At 37.1% G+C, this 17,220-nt stretch overlaps 1 protein-coding gene across 10 annotated transcripts in view; it reads left to right on the top strand.

Moving 5' to 3' along the window:
* cdc42bpaa (CDC42 binding protein kinase alpha (DMPK-like) a) overlaps window positions 1-17,220 on the top strand; it is a 126,549-nt gene that overhangs the window by 71,402 nt on the left and 37,927 nt on the right. For 6 of the 10 annotated variants that reach the window (XM_067455980.1, XM_067455984.1, XM_067455982.1 and 3 more), the window contains exons 7-15: window positions 1,706-1,747; window positions 4,955-5,155; window positions 8,387-8,638; window positions 8,753-8,832; window positions 9,168-9,328; window positions 9,427-9,549; window positions 9,723-9,856; window positions 10,260-10,502; window positions 10,585-10,695. In XM_067455980.1, the coding sequence (XP_067312081.1) occupies window positions 1,706-1,747; window positions 4,955-5,155; window positions 8,387-8,638; window positions 8,753-8,832; window positions 9,168-9,328; window positions 9,427-9,549; window positions 9,723-9,856; window positions 10,260-10,502; window positions 10,585-10,695 (1,347 nt within the window). The remainder of the gene's footprint in view (window positions 1-1,705; window positions 1,748-4,954; window positions 5,156-8,386; window positions 8,639-8,752; window positions 8,833-9,167; window positions 9,329-9,426; window positions 9,550-9,722; window positions 9,857-10,259; window positions 10,503-10,584; window positions 10,696-17,220) is intronic. The other 4 variants (XM_067455988.1, XM_067455986.1, XM_067455987.1 and 1 more) reach the window with 1 other exon arrangement.

Raw genomic sequence — 17,220 nt, 5'->3', positions numbered from 1 at the left:
CTGTTCAGATACTTATTTTCCTCTCTGTATATGTCCATTTTTCAGTTCATGACCCCTTTAAAGCACATGCCCCATAGGACTTAAAAAGAATGGGAATTACATAATACATTGTTGAAGTTTTTTTTTTTTTAAATCACTAAGGAAAAGGTGAATGAGAAAATAATACTTTTGGAACCAGGTCTATCTAATGCAGTGACATCAAGACATATTTTAAGTGTGACGTAAGGGTCAGTTTCAGATTAATTTTCCCATATTTTAGTTCACTTCCTGTTCTAAGAATATTTTGCTTCAATTACACTACTGTTTAAAGGTTTGGTGGGAGTTTTTTTTGCCCCCCCCCCCCCCCCCCCCCTGCAAGCATGCATTTAATTCATCAATGTCAAAAAAGTACATTTTAAATAAATGCTGTAATTTATGTTATATTAAAGAATAATGAAAAAGGTAGAATGTTTTACTGTTTTCAAAATTTCTTGAGCAGAATATCAGCGTATTATAATGATTTTTGAAGGGTTATGTGATACTCAAGACTGGAGTAATTCAGCTTTGCCATTACAGGAAAAAATGTATATACATTTTTAAAATGTATACAAATGAAAACAGTTATATAAAACTGTAATAATACTTTTTATAATAATAATAGTTTTACTGTATGTTTGATCAAATAAATGCAGCTTTGGGGAGCATAAGAGATAAATATTTTTAAAAAATCTTACTGACCCCGAACTTTTGAATGGTAGTCTTAAGTGTATTGGCACTAAAGGTTCTTAAATACAACAAGGCTGGAATACAGATTTTAAAACACTAGACATCATACACTTGCCGACTTTTTCAATGGTTACAGAGAAAAAACTGGGCTCAATACACTAAATGACTGCGGGTCATACACTACCAGACTTCAAAAACATTCTGAAAACAACAAACAGAAACATGTGCCTCGTTGAGTCATTGCCAAAAGACGCATTACAGATGAAACAAACATGGATGTGCAGGGATGACCGCAGTATTATTTGTAGCCAAGTGCCTTTGAATGCAGTCTCGGGTGGGTAGACGCGATCAGTTGTTTTATCTGTGCCAATGAGTTAAATATTGAGGCAAAATTGTTACGTATGGTCTGTTAATTTACTTTTTGTATTGTTATTGCATTTGTATTGTATTTTATTGCAAAACTAATAAATAGGGGACTGCTTCGGTTTCAGTAGTGGTACTTCATACATTACGATAGTGTTCTATAATCAGCTCAAAATATCAGATGTTTTGATATCCTCCACCAGGATGGAATCACAGTCTGAAACTAATCATACACTATGCAGGTTTTTTTGTGTGTGTGAAATCTGTCAACTCTGACTAGCCAAAATCTGCACTGGCTTCGTCAAATAATATTGATTCTTCTAAAAATCTGAACTTAAGTAGTGTACTGTATTCCAGCCTTAAAGAAAATGCAACAAAACGTTTTAGGTCATGCTTTTTCTTCTAGTGTTCTGATGTGAGTTATGCTAAACACAAAAGAAAATCTGTAGAAGAAATTGGGCTCCAGCTCAATCATGTAGGCACACTGTTTTAATATAAAATAATGGGAGTCCCAGAGGACACCCTTGGTTTGAAAGGCAGTTTACGATCAGAGTTGTATTTCAGTCACAAGTCTTTGAAGAAGGGGTGAGTATTTCACTTGATCTGATATGTGCTGCTGTCTTCTGGCACGTCGCAGACAGCTCGCCAGGATATCCCCCCGACTTCTGACAAGAGCAGCGTGAGTGTGGTCTCTGCGTGTTCGCACGTGTGTGCCTAACTCTCTTCACATGTCCGTGTGTTTTCAAGTGTGTGTCACTGCCAGCGAGAGCAGCTAATTTACTGCCTCACTTCCACAAATTCTTCCAGCTGCACACATCTGCTCAGGCTGCACTACAGATGGTTTCCGCCGGCTCAGCCCCCTTAAACCCGGGCCAGGAAGCTCCAATCATCTCCCTTGTTAATTAGTGGTCTCTAGTGATATGTCTAGCTCTTTTTTTCTCTCTCAATATTGTCTGTGCTCTGAGAGGACTTTGTGTATTTCAATACTTGGCCGCCATGTTCCCCATGTCCACACCCACCTTTGCTGGCTGCAACCAATGTGATGGCTTGAGTTTTTTTTTGCATTATATAGTGAGTGTTGTGCCAAATAAAGATGCATTTTCAGGGATCAGTTTGTCTTTCAGTTCCGTACACTGACAGGATGTGATGTGATCTGATCTGCTCAGACAGACACTGAACCCCTCTCTGTTTCTGTTCTTAACATGCCAGGTCTTGAATTCTCCTGCAGTCGTAATAATAAACACCACAGTAAATAGATGAAGCTCATGACACCTGTCAGAAATGCTTTTCAAAAGTTAAACAAAAATGGATTTATCTTCTTCATGCAAACATAGCATTTTCAGTTTGTTTATTCTCAATTTTTTGGTGAAATATGACCTGTACTTGTTCTTGACAGGTTTTGTGAGATTCATGCAAATTAACTGCATTGTTTTAAAAACAGTCTTAACCAGGCATAACAGCCCTGCAGGTAGAGACCTGAAAATGTGCCCTGAATTTACACCAGGATGCATTTCATATAATATAAAGTGCCTTTTTGATCCAGAATGTACAAACCCGATTAAAAAAAAGTTGGGACACTGTACAAATTGTGAATAAAAAAAGAATTCAATCAATCAATTAACCAACCAACTTTAATTATATAGCGTTTTTACAATGATGACTGTTTCAAAGGAGCTTCACAGTGTTAAACAGGACAATATCGCAACAAAATTTTATTCGGCTGTACAGTCACTCTGGAGAAAACAGTGATGCCACCAGTCCATTTCAACTTATCATATAGCGACAATGTTGGCAGATCAATGTTAGCGATTTAGTTGCATAACTTAGATCATAATTTTAGTGTCCCAGACTGAGCAAGCCTAGCCAAAGGCGACAGTGGGAAGGAACCAAATCTCGACCAGGGCATGATTAAGAAAACAATGCAATAATTTACAAATCTCAAACTTATATTTTATTCACAATATAATATAGATAACATATCAAATGTTGAAAGTGAAATATTTTAAAATTGTATGCCAAATATTGGCTCATTTTGGATTTTATGAGAGCTACACATTCAAAAAAAGTTGGGACAGGTAGCAATAAGAAGCCGTAAAAGTTAAATGTACATATAAGGAACAGCTGGAGGACCAATTTGCAACTTATTAGGTCAATTGGCAACATTATAGGGTATAAAAAGAGCTTATCAGTGGCAGTGTCTCTCAGAAGTCAAGATGGGCAAAGGATCACCAATTCCCCCAATGCTGCGGTGAAAAATAGCGGAGCAATATCAAAAAGGAGTTTCTCAAAGAGTATAATTTTCAAAGAGTTTGACGTTATTATCATCTATAGTACATAATATCATCTAAAGATTCAGAGAATCTGGAACAATCTGTGTGCGTAAGGGTCAAAGCTGGAAAACCATACTGGATGCCCGTGATCTTCAGGCCCTTAGACGGCACTGCATCACATACAGGAATGCTACTGTAATGGAAACCACAATATGGGCTCAGGAATACTTTCAGAAACATTGTCGGTGAACACATTCCCCCGTGCCATTGCCTTTGCTGGCTAAAACTATATAGGTCAAAATAGAAGCCATAACTAAACATGATCCAGAAGCGCAGGCATTTTCTCTAGGCCAAGGCTCATTTAAAATGGACTGTGGCAAAGTGGAAAACTGTTCTGTGGTCAGACAAATCAAAATTTGAAGTTCTTTTTGGAAAACTGGGACACCATGTCATCCAGACTAAAGAGGACAAGGACAACCCAAGTTGTTATCAGCGCTCAGTTCAGAAGCCTGCGTCTCTGATGGTATGGGGTTGCATGAGTGTGTGTGGCATGGGCAGCTTACACATCTGGAAAGGTACCATCAATGCTGAAAGGTATATCAAAGTTCTAGAACAACATATGCTCCCATCCATTCCTGATGTCGTCTCTTTCAGGGAAGACCTTACATTTTCCAACATGACAATGCCAGACCACATGATCAATTACAACATCATGGCTGCGTAGAAGAAGGATCCGGGTACTGAAATGACAGTTGGATGAATATGTAAATGTGCTGCACACTTTCCTGTCTCAATAACAAAATAAATACTCGCAACAAAAATGACAAAATAACTTTTTTTTAAACGCACAAGAACAGCATCTGCTCAAGCAATGTGGATTTATTTCACGCTCTCTGCAATTCTGCACTTCAGTAAAGTCACAATATATTTATGTATATAGCATTCTATACAACAGATAGCTTAAAATCAAGCTTTACAGTATTTAAACATGGAAAACTGTGTCAGTCTCTCATTTCATCAGAAGTACAACTTCATTTTCATTATAAAGCAACTCTTTAGTGTGTTCGTGTTTGTACCAGTGGACGTCTGATCTCGATGGACTCAACAGAAGAAATGAACCAGAGAAGATTTCCATGGCGAATAAGGCGGAGCCTAAGTGCACAACTAGCTATTACGCAACCACCACAGACCAATGGGAGTTCAAAGGTGTTCACCAGCCGGAGCAAACCTTTTCTGGAATGAACATGACACAAACTTTGTTTCATTCAAAAAGACATCAGTTTGTTCTTCAATTTCGCTTGAAGTATATATCTGGCCTTTATTCAGTACAGACCTTTAACAGACATAACTAAGGAAACAAAGCAGAAATACTGTACAGTTTCTCTTAAATATGTATTATTCCTAAAAAATGCATTGTCAACCAGCTCTCTGTAAACTCAACTTTGTTTCCAAAGCAGAATTGATATGTCTTTACTGCTGCAAGTGTAAATTAAACCAGTCCAAATTAGAGTTTACTAAAATGTAATTATGCGTTTCAGTTTTGTGTGCAATATATGCAGTCTTTCCTCCAGTTAAACTTTCCAGCATGTTCTTAAACTTATTTTCTGTCATCACAGGTGCAGTCCTCTGTGGCTGTGGGCACTCCAGACTACATCTCTCCTGAGATCTTGCAGGCTATGGAGGATGGGAAAGGGAAATATGGCCCGGAATGTGACTGGTGGTCACTGGGCGTCTGCATGTACGAGATGCTGTACGGGGAAACACCTTTCTATGCAGAGTCCCTGGTGGAAACGTACGGCAAGATTATGAACCACAAGGTAGAGTCATAGCAATGTTATTTTACATTTACATTTATTCATTTTGCAGACGCTTTTATCCAAAGCGACTTACAAATGAGGAATACAGCAATAGATTTAACACAAGTAGTGCTCAAAATACAAAGTTTCAGACATTGCTTAGAGTAGCAATATCTTGGATAGATTTTTTTTTATAATGATGATGACGAGGTTAAGTGCTCACGGAAGAGATGTATTTTTTAGCTGTCTTTTGAATATTGTCTGGGATTCTGCTTTTTTGAAACAATAATCCATTAAAGGCCATGCACTGCAGTGATTTTTATAATGCTTACCATGCTTAATGCTTTTTACACAAAGCTTTTAAGACCACCTTTAAAGAGGATCAATAAAGATTTTTATACATTTTCAACACTTTCTTTAGTGTGTTATGTTGCTGTTTGAACATGCAAAGATTCACTCAAAAGGGAGTTATTCACTATATCAGGAAGCATTGTTTCTGAACTCCCTGAAATGCTGTGTTTGTTTATACCTGGTCACTTCATGCATTTTCTCTAAATGGATAGCAATCCGATCGTGAAAAGACCAGGTAAATGCCCTCTGAAACTCATTTATATCTGATCGCTCAAACCAATCCAGATGATGCTGAACAAATACATCTGGTTATTGAAACCACACATGTAAATTTTACTCCTCAAAACAATGCTAAAAAATAAATGTGTGAGAGCATGTTATAGCCTATATGACGTTATAGTCAGATGACAGAACTACTGCAACATGCATCACCGCAGACGAGCAGCTGAGTATCTCTTCATCAAGCCAACGCACAAACTACTGCAAATAAAACTGAAAGTAAGTCGCAGATGCTTAACACACAATCATGATAATCGTTTCAGAAAATATCACGGTTTCACTGTATTAAAAAATCTTTATTGTTTTGCTCTGTTTGTTATTATTATAATCATTAGCTATAACGACCCATCAATAAATGAAAACAGATTATTACATATGGTTTAAATCAAACTTTTTTATGAAAAAAAACTTATGAACTCTACCTTTCTACCTTTTATCTTTTTAGATTAGAAAATAATAAACTAAAATTGAGTTGAGGAGTTGATTTGAGGAGTTTTTAATATTTTGATATTGAAATCATTTCAGTTACTCTCCAAATTAATGTAAAAAAAAAAACAATTTAAATACAGGATATTTTAAATGTGTTGTAATTTATGTAGTTTTTATGAATGAAGGCCAGTATCACTGACACCAATGTCTCTATGAAACATTAATGACGTTACATTACAGTATAAATCAAAGCTACCTAATTTCAACATTTATTAGGTTTTTAAAAAAAACAACTTTTAATTTAAATGAACTTAAAGCAATCTTTTTTAATAAACTCATTATTAAAAAAATATATAGTTAGTGTTGCCTTCCCTGTTAAACACATACAGAAATGTAATAGTTATCAAACAGCTTTCTTAACTGCATAGATAATACATTAAATATAGATTAATCATATTTTCTCTGTTCCCGTTATTTCTTTGTTCATCAGTGTAGCTGTCACTTTAAAATCGTCCGGCGATAGGCTACAGCGCGTTCTCTTCTGCTTGTTGTGTGTGTGTGTTTGTGTTTGTGTGTGTGTGTATCAGGACATTGACATACAACACGTTCTCTTCTGTGTGTGTGTGTGTGTGTGTGTGTGTGTGTGTGTGTGTGTGTGTGTGTGTGTGTGTGTGTGTGTGTGTGTGTGTCAGGACATCGACATACAGCTTAGATGGTTTAAAAGCATTACATAAATAAGAGCGTGATGGTGTTCACGAATATGGGAGAACATGTTCGACGTATTTCCTACTTTGGAATACCCAAAGTATTCCAATACTGCAGATTTTAACCTTTTTTTGGTCAGCGGATAGAGATTAGAATTTGTAGTCTCTGGCTCTGACATTTTCTCAGTTGTACATATAGAGTGGAGTCGTGCTACACGTGTAGCAGTGACGTGTAATGGCGTTGCATGTGCGCAGGTGAGATCTGTTTTAATTTTTTTTCTCCAAAACCATGTATAAGCTAATGCTCACAGTATGATAATAATACATATTAATATCGCAATAAACTGGTATACCGTTGCAACCCGGTGACGTGAACTCATTAAATCTGCATATACCGGAATTGAAGATTGGAGTTGTAACCATTTTGCGGAGACCCGTTTATGTGACCAAGTTTAAATGACATTGTTTTGATAAATCAGATAGCTATCTGATCTGTAAAAATTGACCAGATGTAAACAGGCCAGGTGTGTTAACTTGCAGTTAAGATAAATGGTGTGTTGCAGTGTTCATTTTGACAGCAAATTTTGATTGTCATATTTTAGTCATCTGAATTGTTTTAGAAAATCTAATGGGTTTAGCTAAATTGTAATGCATTAAGAATTTCTCTAAAATGTCCAAACCCAGTATATACTGCTGGAGAAAACCATCCATTTACCTGTTGATATAACGTCTTTATCTTAAAATGAATTAAAACCACTTGATGAATGATATATGCACTCTTTATAACAACTTGCATACATCATTCTTCATTCTTTTCTTGTTTGATAAATATTAAGCGCACAGACAGCTTTAAGTTTATAAGACTGTTGTCACTTTAAGGCTACATGTACTGATGCACAGCCAATATTCTTACAGCTGTTTACATTCTCTTAAGACATAACTGTGTTTACATCGATACTTTCCAAAACGGAGATGTTAACATAATGTTTTGTGTATTTGTACATATTCAGACTCAAAAGAGAGCTCAATTCAGTACTACTGTGCGCATTCTTTGGGTGTGTGCACAGAAAACTGTACTGAATAAAAATTATTCGTCAACCACATTAACAATGGCGTGATGTTTCTGAAACATGCCAGAAGCAGTTGACCAATCACAACACACTGGTCCATTCAACCATTCAGTACACATTGCCCTTTTCGAAAGGCGGTGCTTCATATAGATCGGAACTAAACAGAATGTTATTTACAGACTGGGAAGATGGGGGCTGCAACAATGTTAAGTGAATTATTACTGTATATTTTTTAACATTCAAGTATGAAAATCTATTCTAGTAGACCCCAAAAACAAAATCAAGACTTTAAAAAATCATTACTATAAAAGGACATAATAGGTCCTCTTAAACACTCTTTAATGCAGAACACTATTATAAAAGCAACTGCAATTGTGTCTTAATTAAGTGGTTTTCTGTTTATACCCTGTTTCCCGCAGGAGCGTTTCCAGTTCCCTGCCCATGTGCCGGACGTTTCGGAAAATGCCAAAGACCTGATCCGCAGACTCATCTGCTGCAGAGAGCACAGGCTGGGTCAGAACGGCATTGTGGACTTCAAACAGCACCCCTTCTTTTCCGGAATTGATTGGCAGAACATCCGCAACTGTGACGCCCCCTACATCCCCGAAGTCAGCAGTCCATCTGACACGTCAAACTTTGACGTGGATGATGACTGCCTCAAGAACACAGTAGTAAATTGCACTTTTGTTTTTAACCTACCTTAATGTGATCACACATTGTTGGGTTTTAACCCACACCCAGAACTTTTAGAGATGCTACAGCTTACAATCTCTGCTCTGTTTTAGGAGGCAATGCCACCTCCTTCCCACAACGCCTTCTCAGGACACCATCTCCCATTTGTAGGTTTCACCTACACCAGCAACTGGTAAGATATTACTGTAAAACTCAACTTAGGTGATAACGCAGGAGATGCAGGTTAAGATCCAGCCTGCATGGTATTACAGTCCCATTCCCTCTGTTTAAAACAAAAAAAAAAACAGGTCTAAAATTGATCACATATTGACTAGTGTAAGTCTCCAGGCCTGGGGTTCTTTACTCGGGCCCTTGAGGTCCACTTTCCTAACTCAAACCTTGATCAAACCCACCTGCCTATATCTTTCTAGTGATTTAGAGTTGGAGCTTAACTCTGCAGGAAAATGGACCTCGAGGGCCAGAGCTCTAGTGTGATCATTTTACCCCTGACCCTGTTTTCCCCTACAGTACGCTGTCTGACCGTGGTTGCCTACGGGAGTCCGTGGCACCTACACAGATGGACGTGTGCGTGCAGCGAGGCCTGGAGGACAGTCTGGCTACTGAGGCGTACGAACGGAGGATCCGCCGTCTGGAGCAGGAAAAACTGGAGCTCAGTCGCAAACTACAAGGTGTCTGCTCTCATGTCCTTAGGTTATTTTCTGTTTAAATAATCCCAACAAATTGTTTGTCTGTATGTCTGACAGAGATAATGTCTTCTGGTCCTTAGAGTCCACAAAAGCAGTTCAGGCTTTGCAGTACTCCAGCGGGGATGGGCTCGTTTCCTCTAACAGAGATTTTGAGATCCGTGGACTGAAGGAGGAAATAGAAATGCTAAGAAAACAGATTGCAGGTAATTTTTACTAACAATTTTAATCAACATAAATTGCTTCTTTTTCTTACCGCCTTGTTTGTTTTGTGCATGACATTTACAGTTGTGTCTCAAATGAAACTCATAAATGCACGTGTTTTTAATGTGTCACATTGTCATCACATGTATTCTTGTGTCTCTCCTCCATCTTTCAGATACAGGACAGGTGGAGCAGCAGTTAGAACAGGCCAGTTCTGCACGCAGGGATCTGGAAGACTCCTCCAAACAGATCCGATCTCTGGAGAAACAGCTCAAGAGCATGAAGCAGGAAAGAGATGACCTGCAGAAGGTATTACTTTAACTGCCTAATGTCTCTCACTATAGATTAATTTGAAAGCCCCGCATAATAGCTCTTGAGAGGTATAATGAGGTATTATATTATGCTGTATGCCTCTGTTTAATTTTCACTGAATAATTTAGAAGATGACAAAGTTCCCCCTTAACTTTTGTTAAACTTTTATAAAACAGCAACAGTGAATACGTTCATTTATAGTAATAAACAAGTCGGTATGAAAGTGTGTAAATGTATACATGATGTAGTATATGTACAATTTAATTAAGTATTTATTAATTGATCATACTAATTGTAACACATTAATCTATTTACATTTTAAATGATTTCAATAATTTTTTTTATTTACTTTTTTAATTTATTAATCTTTTGTACAACTTTGTTAACTGTTTGGCTACAGGGCTTGCAGAACTCCTCAGAGAAGCTGAAAGCTCAGGGCAAGGAGCTAAAAGAGGCTGACAGTCAGAGAAAAATGGCCATGCAGGAGTTTGCCGAGGTGAGCGAAAGGGTGACAGAGCTGCGGTCACAGAAGCAACGACTCTCCCGACAGCTTCGGGACAAAGAGGAGGAGATGGATTCCCTCAATCAGAAGGTGGAAGCGCTTCGCTTGGATGTGCGCAAAGCCGAGCGGGCCAAGAAAGAGGTTAGTGTGGAGGAAAACAGCTGATCAGAGTGTTCAGTGGGCTTATACATTAAATATGTGTAAACTCTGTCTGTATGTGTAGATGGAGGCCCAGGCTGAAGAGTGGAATGCTGAGGCTCAGAAAGAGAAGAAGGTGAGGGAACGCAGTGAGCAGTACAGCAGACAACTGGAAGAAGAGCTGGAGGGAATGAAGGTTTGTGTGCACAAACACACTTTTTCTTTGTAAATAAAGCTGTTTTAAAAGTTGCAAAAGTAAATTAATATAATTTTGTTATAATTAATACATTTAAATGTATGTACCATACATTTAAATTTTTAATTAATTTATTACAATTATTAATACATAATAATTACATTTTAACCCTTTAGGCGCCAGAGGTTTATGTTCGATTTTGACTTTGTCAAAATTTGATCTTATAAACTTGATCTTAATTTCAAAAGGCTATATCTTAAAAGTGATAAAAGATAGAAACTTTCTGCAAATTAGAGAAATATTAAGGAGGACACAAAGTTTATGTAAGAATTACATTTTCCCATCTAATTAGCATATTATGACATCATATGGTGGTGGCAATCTTGGATTATAGAATTTTCATGAAAAGCCACGTTTAAATGATAAAATGAGAGGCGCACGGTCAGAAGACTTGCACTTCATGGCAAGCGTGGTAAAAATCTCCCGCGGCCGCCTCGTTCCCAACACCTGCTAACTTCGCGATGAACACTCCGACCCTGGGAAACATTGTTCCCACCACTGACATTGGGCAAAGGACCATCTACATTGGGAAAAGGACCATCTGCATTGGGCAAAGGACCATCTGCATTTGGCAAAGGATTCAACGTTTGTGCTGTGTGTAACGTTAGGGATAGCTTCACTTTCAGAATCACCGTCATCTGATATTCCCCTTCAGAATCAGGGTCCGCGAATAGAAGACCCAACACTTCATTGCTTTATTGATGCCATTAGAAAATAATAATAGTAATAGTAATCTAATGCAAAAACTCGCTGACATTGACAATGCTCTGATAAAACGGCTCACTTGCACACCAGCTCCGCTTTTGTTTGCACTGATTCAATGCTCTCTTGCTCGAAGATTTTATATAGAATCATGATGTTTTTTTGAGTCGGGATGAAGTATGACATGTCTGCCATCTAGTGGAGGGGAGATCGAATGAAATTTGACACCCTATTTGACAAAATCGGCTGTTTTATTCAGTGCCGCATCTTGTTGAGTAAACTTGACCGTTGCGCCTAGAGGGTTAATTAATTAATACATTATGGATGTAATAATTTAATGAATTAATTAATTTTTTTATTCAATTTATACTTTTTTATTATTTATTAATAGTTCGGTTTCCATCCAAGCGTGTAGCTAATCTTTTCAAAGTTCACAAAAAAAGAAAAAAATATACAAATGCGAAATAGAATTGTTTCCGCCAGGTTGTTCAAGTGGACGATGGTGGTATTGGTAACCAGCTGTAAATAAAACGCTATCAGCGGAAATAGTGGTGATATGTCATTCGCGAACACGTCGGCTCCTTTAAGTGAATGATTAGAGTTGGTTCGGTTTCCTTATTTTATATTAATGTAAGACAGAATAATAGTATTATCATTTTGCTACACTGCTTAGCCACACATCAAGTAGTCACTAGCTAAAAGTAACTTTAATTTGTATGCGATTGTGTGCGATCACGTGTGATGATAATATCAGCGCCGCTTATGATTCGTCTCACACACATACAGTAGGCTACATATTAACATAACATTCAGTTACTGCATGGAGTGCGTGTGGTCAAGCAGTGTAGTAAAAAGATCATCCTTAATGATGGGTTAGAAAACAAGATGAGTAACATTGAATAATTTAAATGAAATGTGTGCATGCATATCAATCACAGGCTAAATTTGACTCATTTTAAAGAGCCAGAAAGACCTGGCCCTTATTACTGAGCTCAGCCAAATGATCTGGTTTCTTCAGATCTTCAGAAAGAGCCCTCACTTATCAATAAACCCGTCTCTTGCTTGATACCTCAAACTTTCGAATATTCCGATCTAATGTGATTTCTGACCTGTAAGGTTGCCAGAATAATAATCATACACTGTTTGTTAATTGGCCAGAGAAGAACTGGCACCCCGACTGAGCCTGGTTTCTCCCAAGGTTTATTTTTCTCCATCATGCCCTGATGGAGTTTTGGTTCCTTGCCACTGTCGCTTTTGTCTTGGCTTGCTCAGTTGGGGACACTTTTTTCGAGTTTTCAACTAAATATCCAAATATCAATCAACTTTATTTATATAGCGCTTTTACAATCACGATTGTGTCAAAGCAGCTTCACAGTGTCAAACAGGGTAATATTGCGACAAAATTAGATTTGGCTGTACAGCCGTACTGGAGAAAACAGTGATGTTATCAGCTTATTTTAATTTATCATATAGCGACAATGTTGGCAGATCAGTATATAAGTTTATAGAATTAAATAAGACCTAATTCATACATTTTATTTGTATAATAAGTTGAATAACTTTAATCATATTTTTAGTGTCCCCAACTGAGCAAGCCAAGCCAAAGGCGACAGTGGCAAGGAACCAAAACTCCTTTGGGGCATGATGGAGAAAAATAAACCTTGGGAGAAACCAGACTCAGTCGGGGTGCCAGTTCTCCTCTGGCCTATTAACACACCGTGTAAGATTATTATTCTGGCAACCTTACAGGTCGGAAATCATATTAGATCGGATTATTCAAAATTTTCAGGGTATCACGGAAGAGACAGATTTATTTAGGATGGGGCGTCAATTACACAAGAGTATGAATACATGAAAGATAGGAATTATTGCGCCGAAGACGGGTTTTGAGCATGTCGTGCCAGTGAGGCAAATTCGGAGGAGACACCATTTGACACGGCTCAGCAGACACTCCAGGATGCGTTGGTCATGTCCAGGCAGGTCCACCATCCGATCCGGACAGGGCCCAGATCCGGGATAAACCTCGGGATAAACAGAGAGACTAACATTAGCGTAGATGTCACTCTTTTTATGATGTAACGAGTACATCAGGTGTTATGGGAAGTGTTCCCGGTTCCGGCTGACCTAGTTAATGCAGCCTAACAATCAGTCAATTGAATTGAATAATGAAAGTTAAAAATGTTCTATGTGTATGCCATAGTAAAGAGATGTGTTTTTAGTCTAGATTTAAACTGACAGAGTGTGTCTGCTTCCCGAACAATGCTAGGAAGACTATTCCACAATTTAGGAGCTAAATAGGAAAATGATCGACCGCCTGCAGTTGATTTAGATATTCTAGGTATTATCAACTGGCCAGAGTTTTGAGACCGCAATCGACGTGATGGGGTATAATGCGTTAAGAGCTCGCTTAAGTACCGGGGAGCTAAACTATTTAGTGCTTTGTAAGTAATAAGCAAGATTTTAAAATGTATGCGATGTTTAATAGGGAGCCAGTGCAGTGTTGACAGAACTGGACTAATATGATCATACTTCCTGGTTCTAGTAAGAACTCTAGCTGCTGCATTTTGGACTAGCTGGAGTTTGTTTATTAAGCGAGCAGGGCAACCACCCAGTAGAGCATTACAATAATCTAGCCTTGAGCTCATGAACGCATGTACTAACTGTTCAGCATTTTGCATTGAAAGATAAAATGTATTACTAAATTAACTATATCTACTAGTGTTGTCACGATACCTTGATACCGATACTAAATCAATACCAAGGTTAAAAAAAAATATGACAACAGAACTTTTTATTCATTGTTTAATTTTTTTTTACTAAAAAATCATTAGCCAGCATGTTCCTGCCCTGGTTTTTGACCATTGACCGTTGACCTCTTATTGCTATAATAACTACATGCCAGTGTGAATATCCTTATCACATTATCAATCATGTTATCATTCACTAACCTTTCACTTCTTAAGAGGTTGGGATGACCAAAATTAGGGCTGGGACGGTTACCGTTTTACCGCAATACCGCGGTCACGTGACGCCTACTGCGGGTCTGAGCTCGTCACCACCATCACTGCGAAAAGAAAAAAAAAAGTTTACATGCAGCCTTCATATTTTTTCATGTTGTTCACATTGTGATGGACGATGACATTGTTTTTTTTTTTATTTGTATAAAAATATATACTTTACTATAGGCTACTCTGTATTTTAACTCTTTGCATAAATACTATTTTCTACTTAAAAACTATTATTTAGTGATTTTTTTAACCCAAATAAAGGCTCGTCCGCGATTCCACGCTAGGTTGCATGTGAGGTAATAACTGCTTCCACCAATGAGGATCTCTACTTTTTATTTTATTATAGACCATCTCTTTACATAAATACTATTTTCTACTTAAAAACTAAAATTTCGTTATTTTACTAACCCAAATAAGGACTCATCCACGCTAGGTTGCACGTGAGGGAAAAAAAGTAGCTTGCTTAAAGAGGAGTTGTACACTTTTTATTTTAATAGGCTTATCAACATACTTTTTTTTAACTTAAAACCTATAATTTCGTTATTGACCCAGTGTTTTGTATTTGAACGCTGTTTTACGTGATTATTAGCCTACCACAGGAGTGAAGCACTTACAAGGGAAATAAATAAATAAAAAATCACAGCCATCAAAACATATGCTATGGATTCATGCCGAATGAGAGAGGGAGGCTGAGCCCAATTTAAGATTTGCTAGCTTTTTAATTCTGTTTTGCAATCTGGTCATCCGATATTCTGATTTCCGTAAATTTTATCAATAGGCCTAACGTTAGTCCATTTTATCCTACGGGACGTCTCATTTCTTTTCCTAAATCTTCACCCACGTCACACACCCGCTGGTGTCTATCCAGCTTGTGTCCCACATTCATCTCAAAGCGCAAAGCGGCATGACGCATTTTTGCGTAGTTTGCGGAGAAATAGGTTATGAAACAAATATAACTTCTTCTTCTTTCGGCTTTTCCCTTCAGAGGTCGCCACAGCGAATCATCTGCCTCCATCTAGTCCTAAAACAAATCTTTCTTTTTTTTTTAAAACAAATATTAAATTTTCTTATATTCTTAAGATTGCCATATTATTTACTTATAATCATTTAAATGTTTTACAGGCTGTCGTGTGTTGTTTCACTGATGAAAAAATAAACACGCATACTTATGAAATGGATGTTTGAGCGTTTATTATAAACAAATGTAGGTTTGTCTTTTGTTTATAATAATCTGTATTAAATGTGACATGGACTACAGTATTTAAAATAGCATATATGCATTAGTTATACTCAATTTAATTTACAGAGCAAACTAATTGTAAATTGTCTAATTGTAGATTAAGAAGATTATTGTGTGTCGCACTCACAACAAGATGTGCAACGGGGCGGGGCATCACAGGTTTAAAAGCGGTTTACCGCTGAACTGCAATCATTTCTTGCTTTTCAACCGCAATAAGAAAATATCCATACCGTCCCAGCCCTAACCAAAATATTATGTCATGATATGAGTAATTTAATATTTTTTAAATGTTATTTTATAATTATTTTTAGGTCCATCTAAGTAATTTTATAAATATTAATATTTATAAATATTTTAATTGTATCTTTTTTTTTAAATAAGCAAAAAAATGCTAATTTCAAACTATATGACTAAAACAGTGCTTTATTTTTCAGCTACATTAGGTCTATTTAACAGTAGCAAGTCACGAAATAAATTAAATAAATAAAATATAAAACTGCTTAGTCTTCACTCTATAATTTAACTATACGCTGATTCTTAATATGGTAAATATATTTTAGCTATTTAGCCAAGAATGTGGTGGTTTTCTATTTTTCATTGTTGTTTCATTAACATTAATCACACAGAATATTAGGTCGGGCTTAAGACCTGCACAGATCTAATTACCTCAACTGTATACGTTCACTAAAGACATATCCGACTGTGTTTACCTGAATCCTCGCCAGGCCGTGCATTTTTACATATTTTTCAACATTCAAACCCAAACAATTATCTGCAAAAGAACTGAATTATGATTGCATGTTGTCTGAATGGCGCGTGCACGCTTCAGGTCAGAGTTTGACAGCACGAGAACGTCCTGTGCCGTGCTTTATTTTCTCATGCATATATTTAACTCTTCTACTCCCAAAGTTTAGTGAACGGTGGAAGCAGAGCTCTGCACACACATCCACGCAAATTAAGAAATACAGCTCATATTACAACTCATGTCCTCCTTAAAATACCGGTACTAGAAATTCCATATTGTACCGTTTTTAACAGCAGGGTATTGCGATACTTTTTTAGTACCAGTATATCGTGCACCACTAGTATCAACTATATCACTGATCTGCCCACATTGTCGCTATATGATAAATTGAAATGAGCTGATAACATAATTTTCTCCAGAACGACTGTACAGCCGAATCAAATTTTGTGGCAATATTTTCATGTTTAACACTGTGAAGCTGCTTTGAAACAATCATCATTGTAAAAGCGCTATATAATTAAAGTTGACTTGACTTGATATAGTTTTTATGTTCGAACCACCTCAAGCGAGCTTAAAAACGTATGAATTAAGGGATTTTGTTTAGAAATTTGGTGTTTCCGTCACTTGTTTCTGATCCGATACTTCAAAGTGCACAAAAAACAGGATGATGGAAACATAGCTAATAATATACATTTATTTAATTAGTAAATTGTTTTATATTGTGAGAAGGTGTTGATTAATTTGCTTTAAAACATTCATTTGTGACATTT

The sequence above is a fragment of the Pseudorasbora parva genome, chromosome 10 (genome assembly GCF_024679245.1).
Source record: "Pseudorasbora parva isolate DD20220531a chromosome 10, ASM2467924v1, whole genome shotgun sequence".
In the NCBI taxonomy this organism is placed as follows: domain Eukaryota; kingdom Metazoa; phylum Chordata; class Actinopteri; order Cypriniformes; family Gobionidae; genus Pseudorasbora; species Pseudorasbora parva.
The sequence above is the reverse complement of the archived record's forward strand: the minus strand, read 5'-3'. Positions and strand labels throughout refer to the sequence as shown.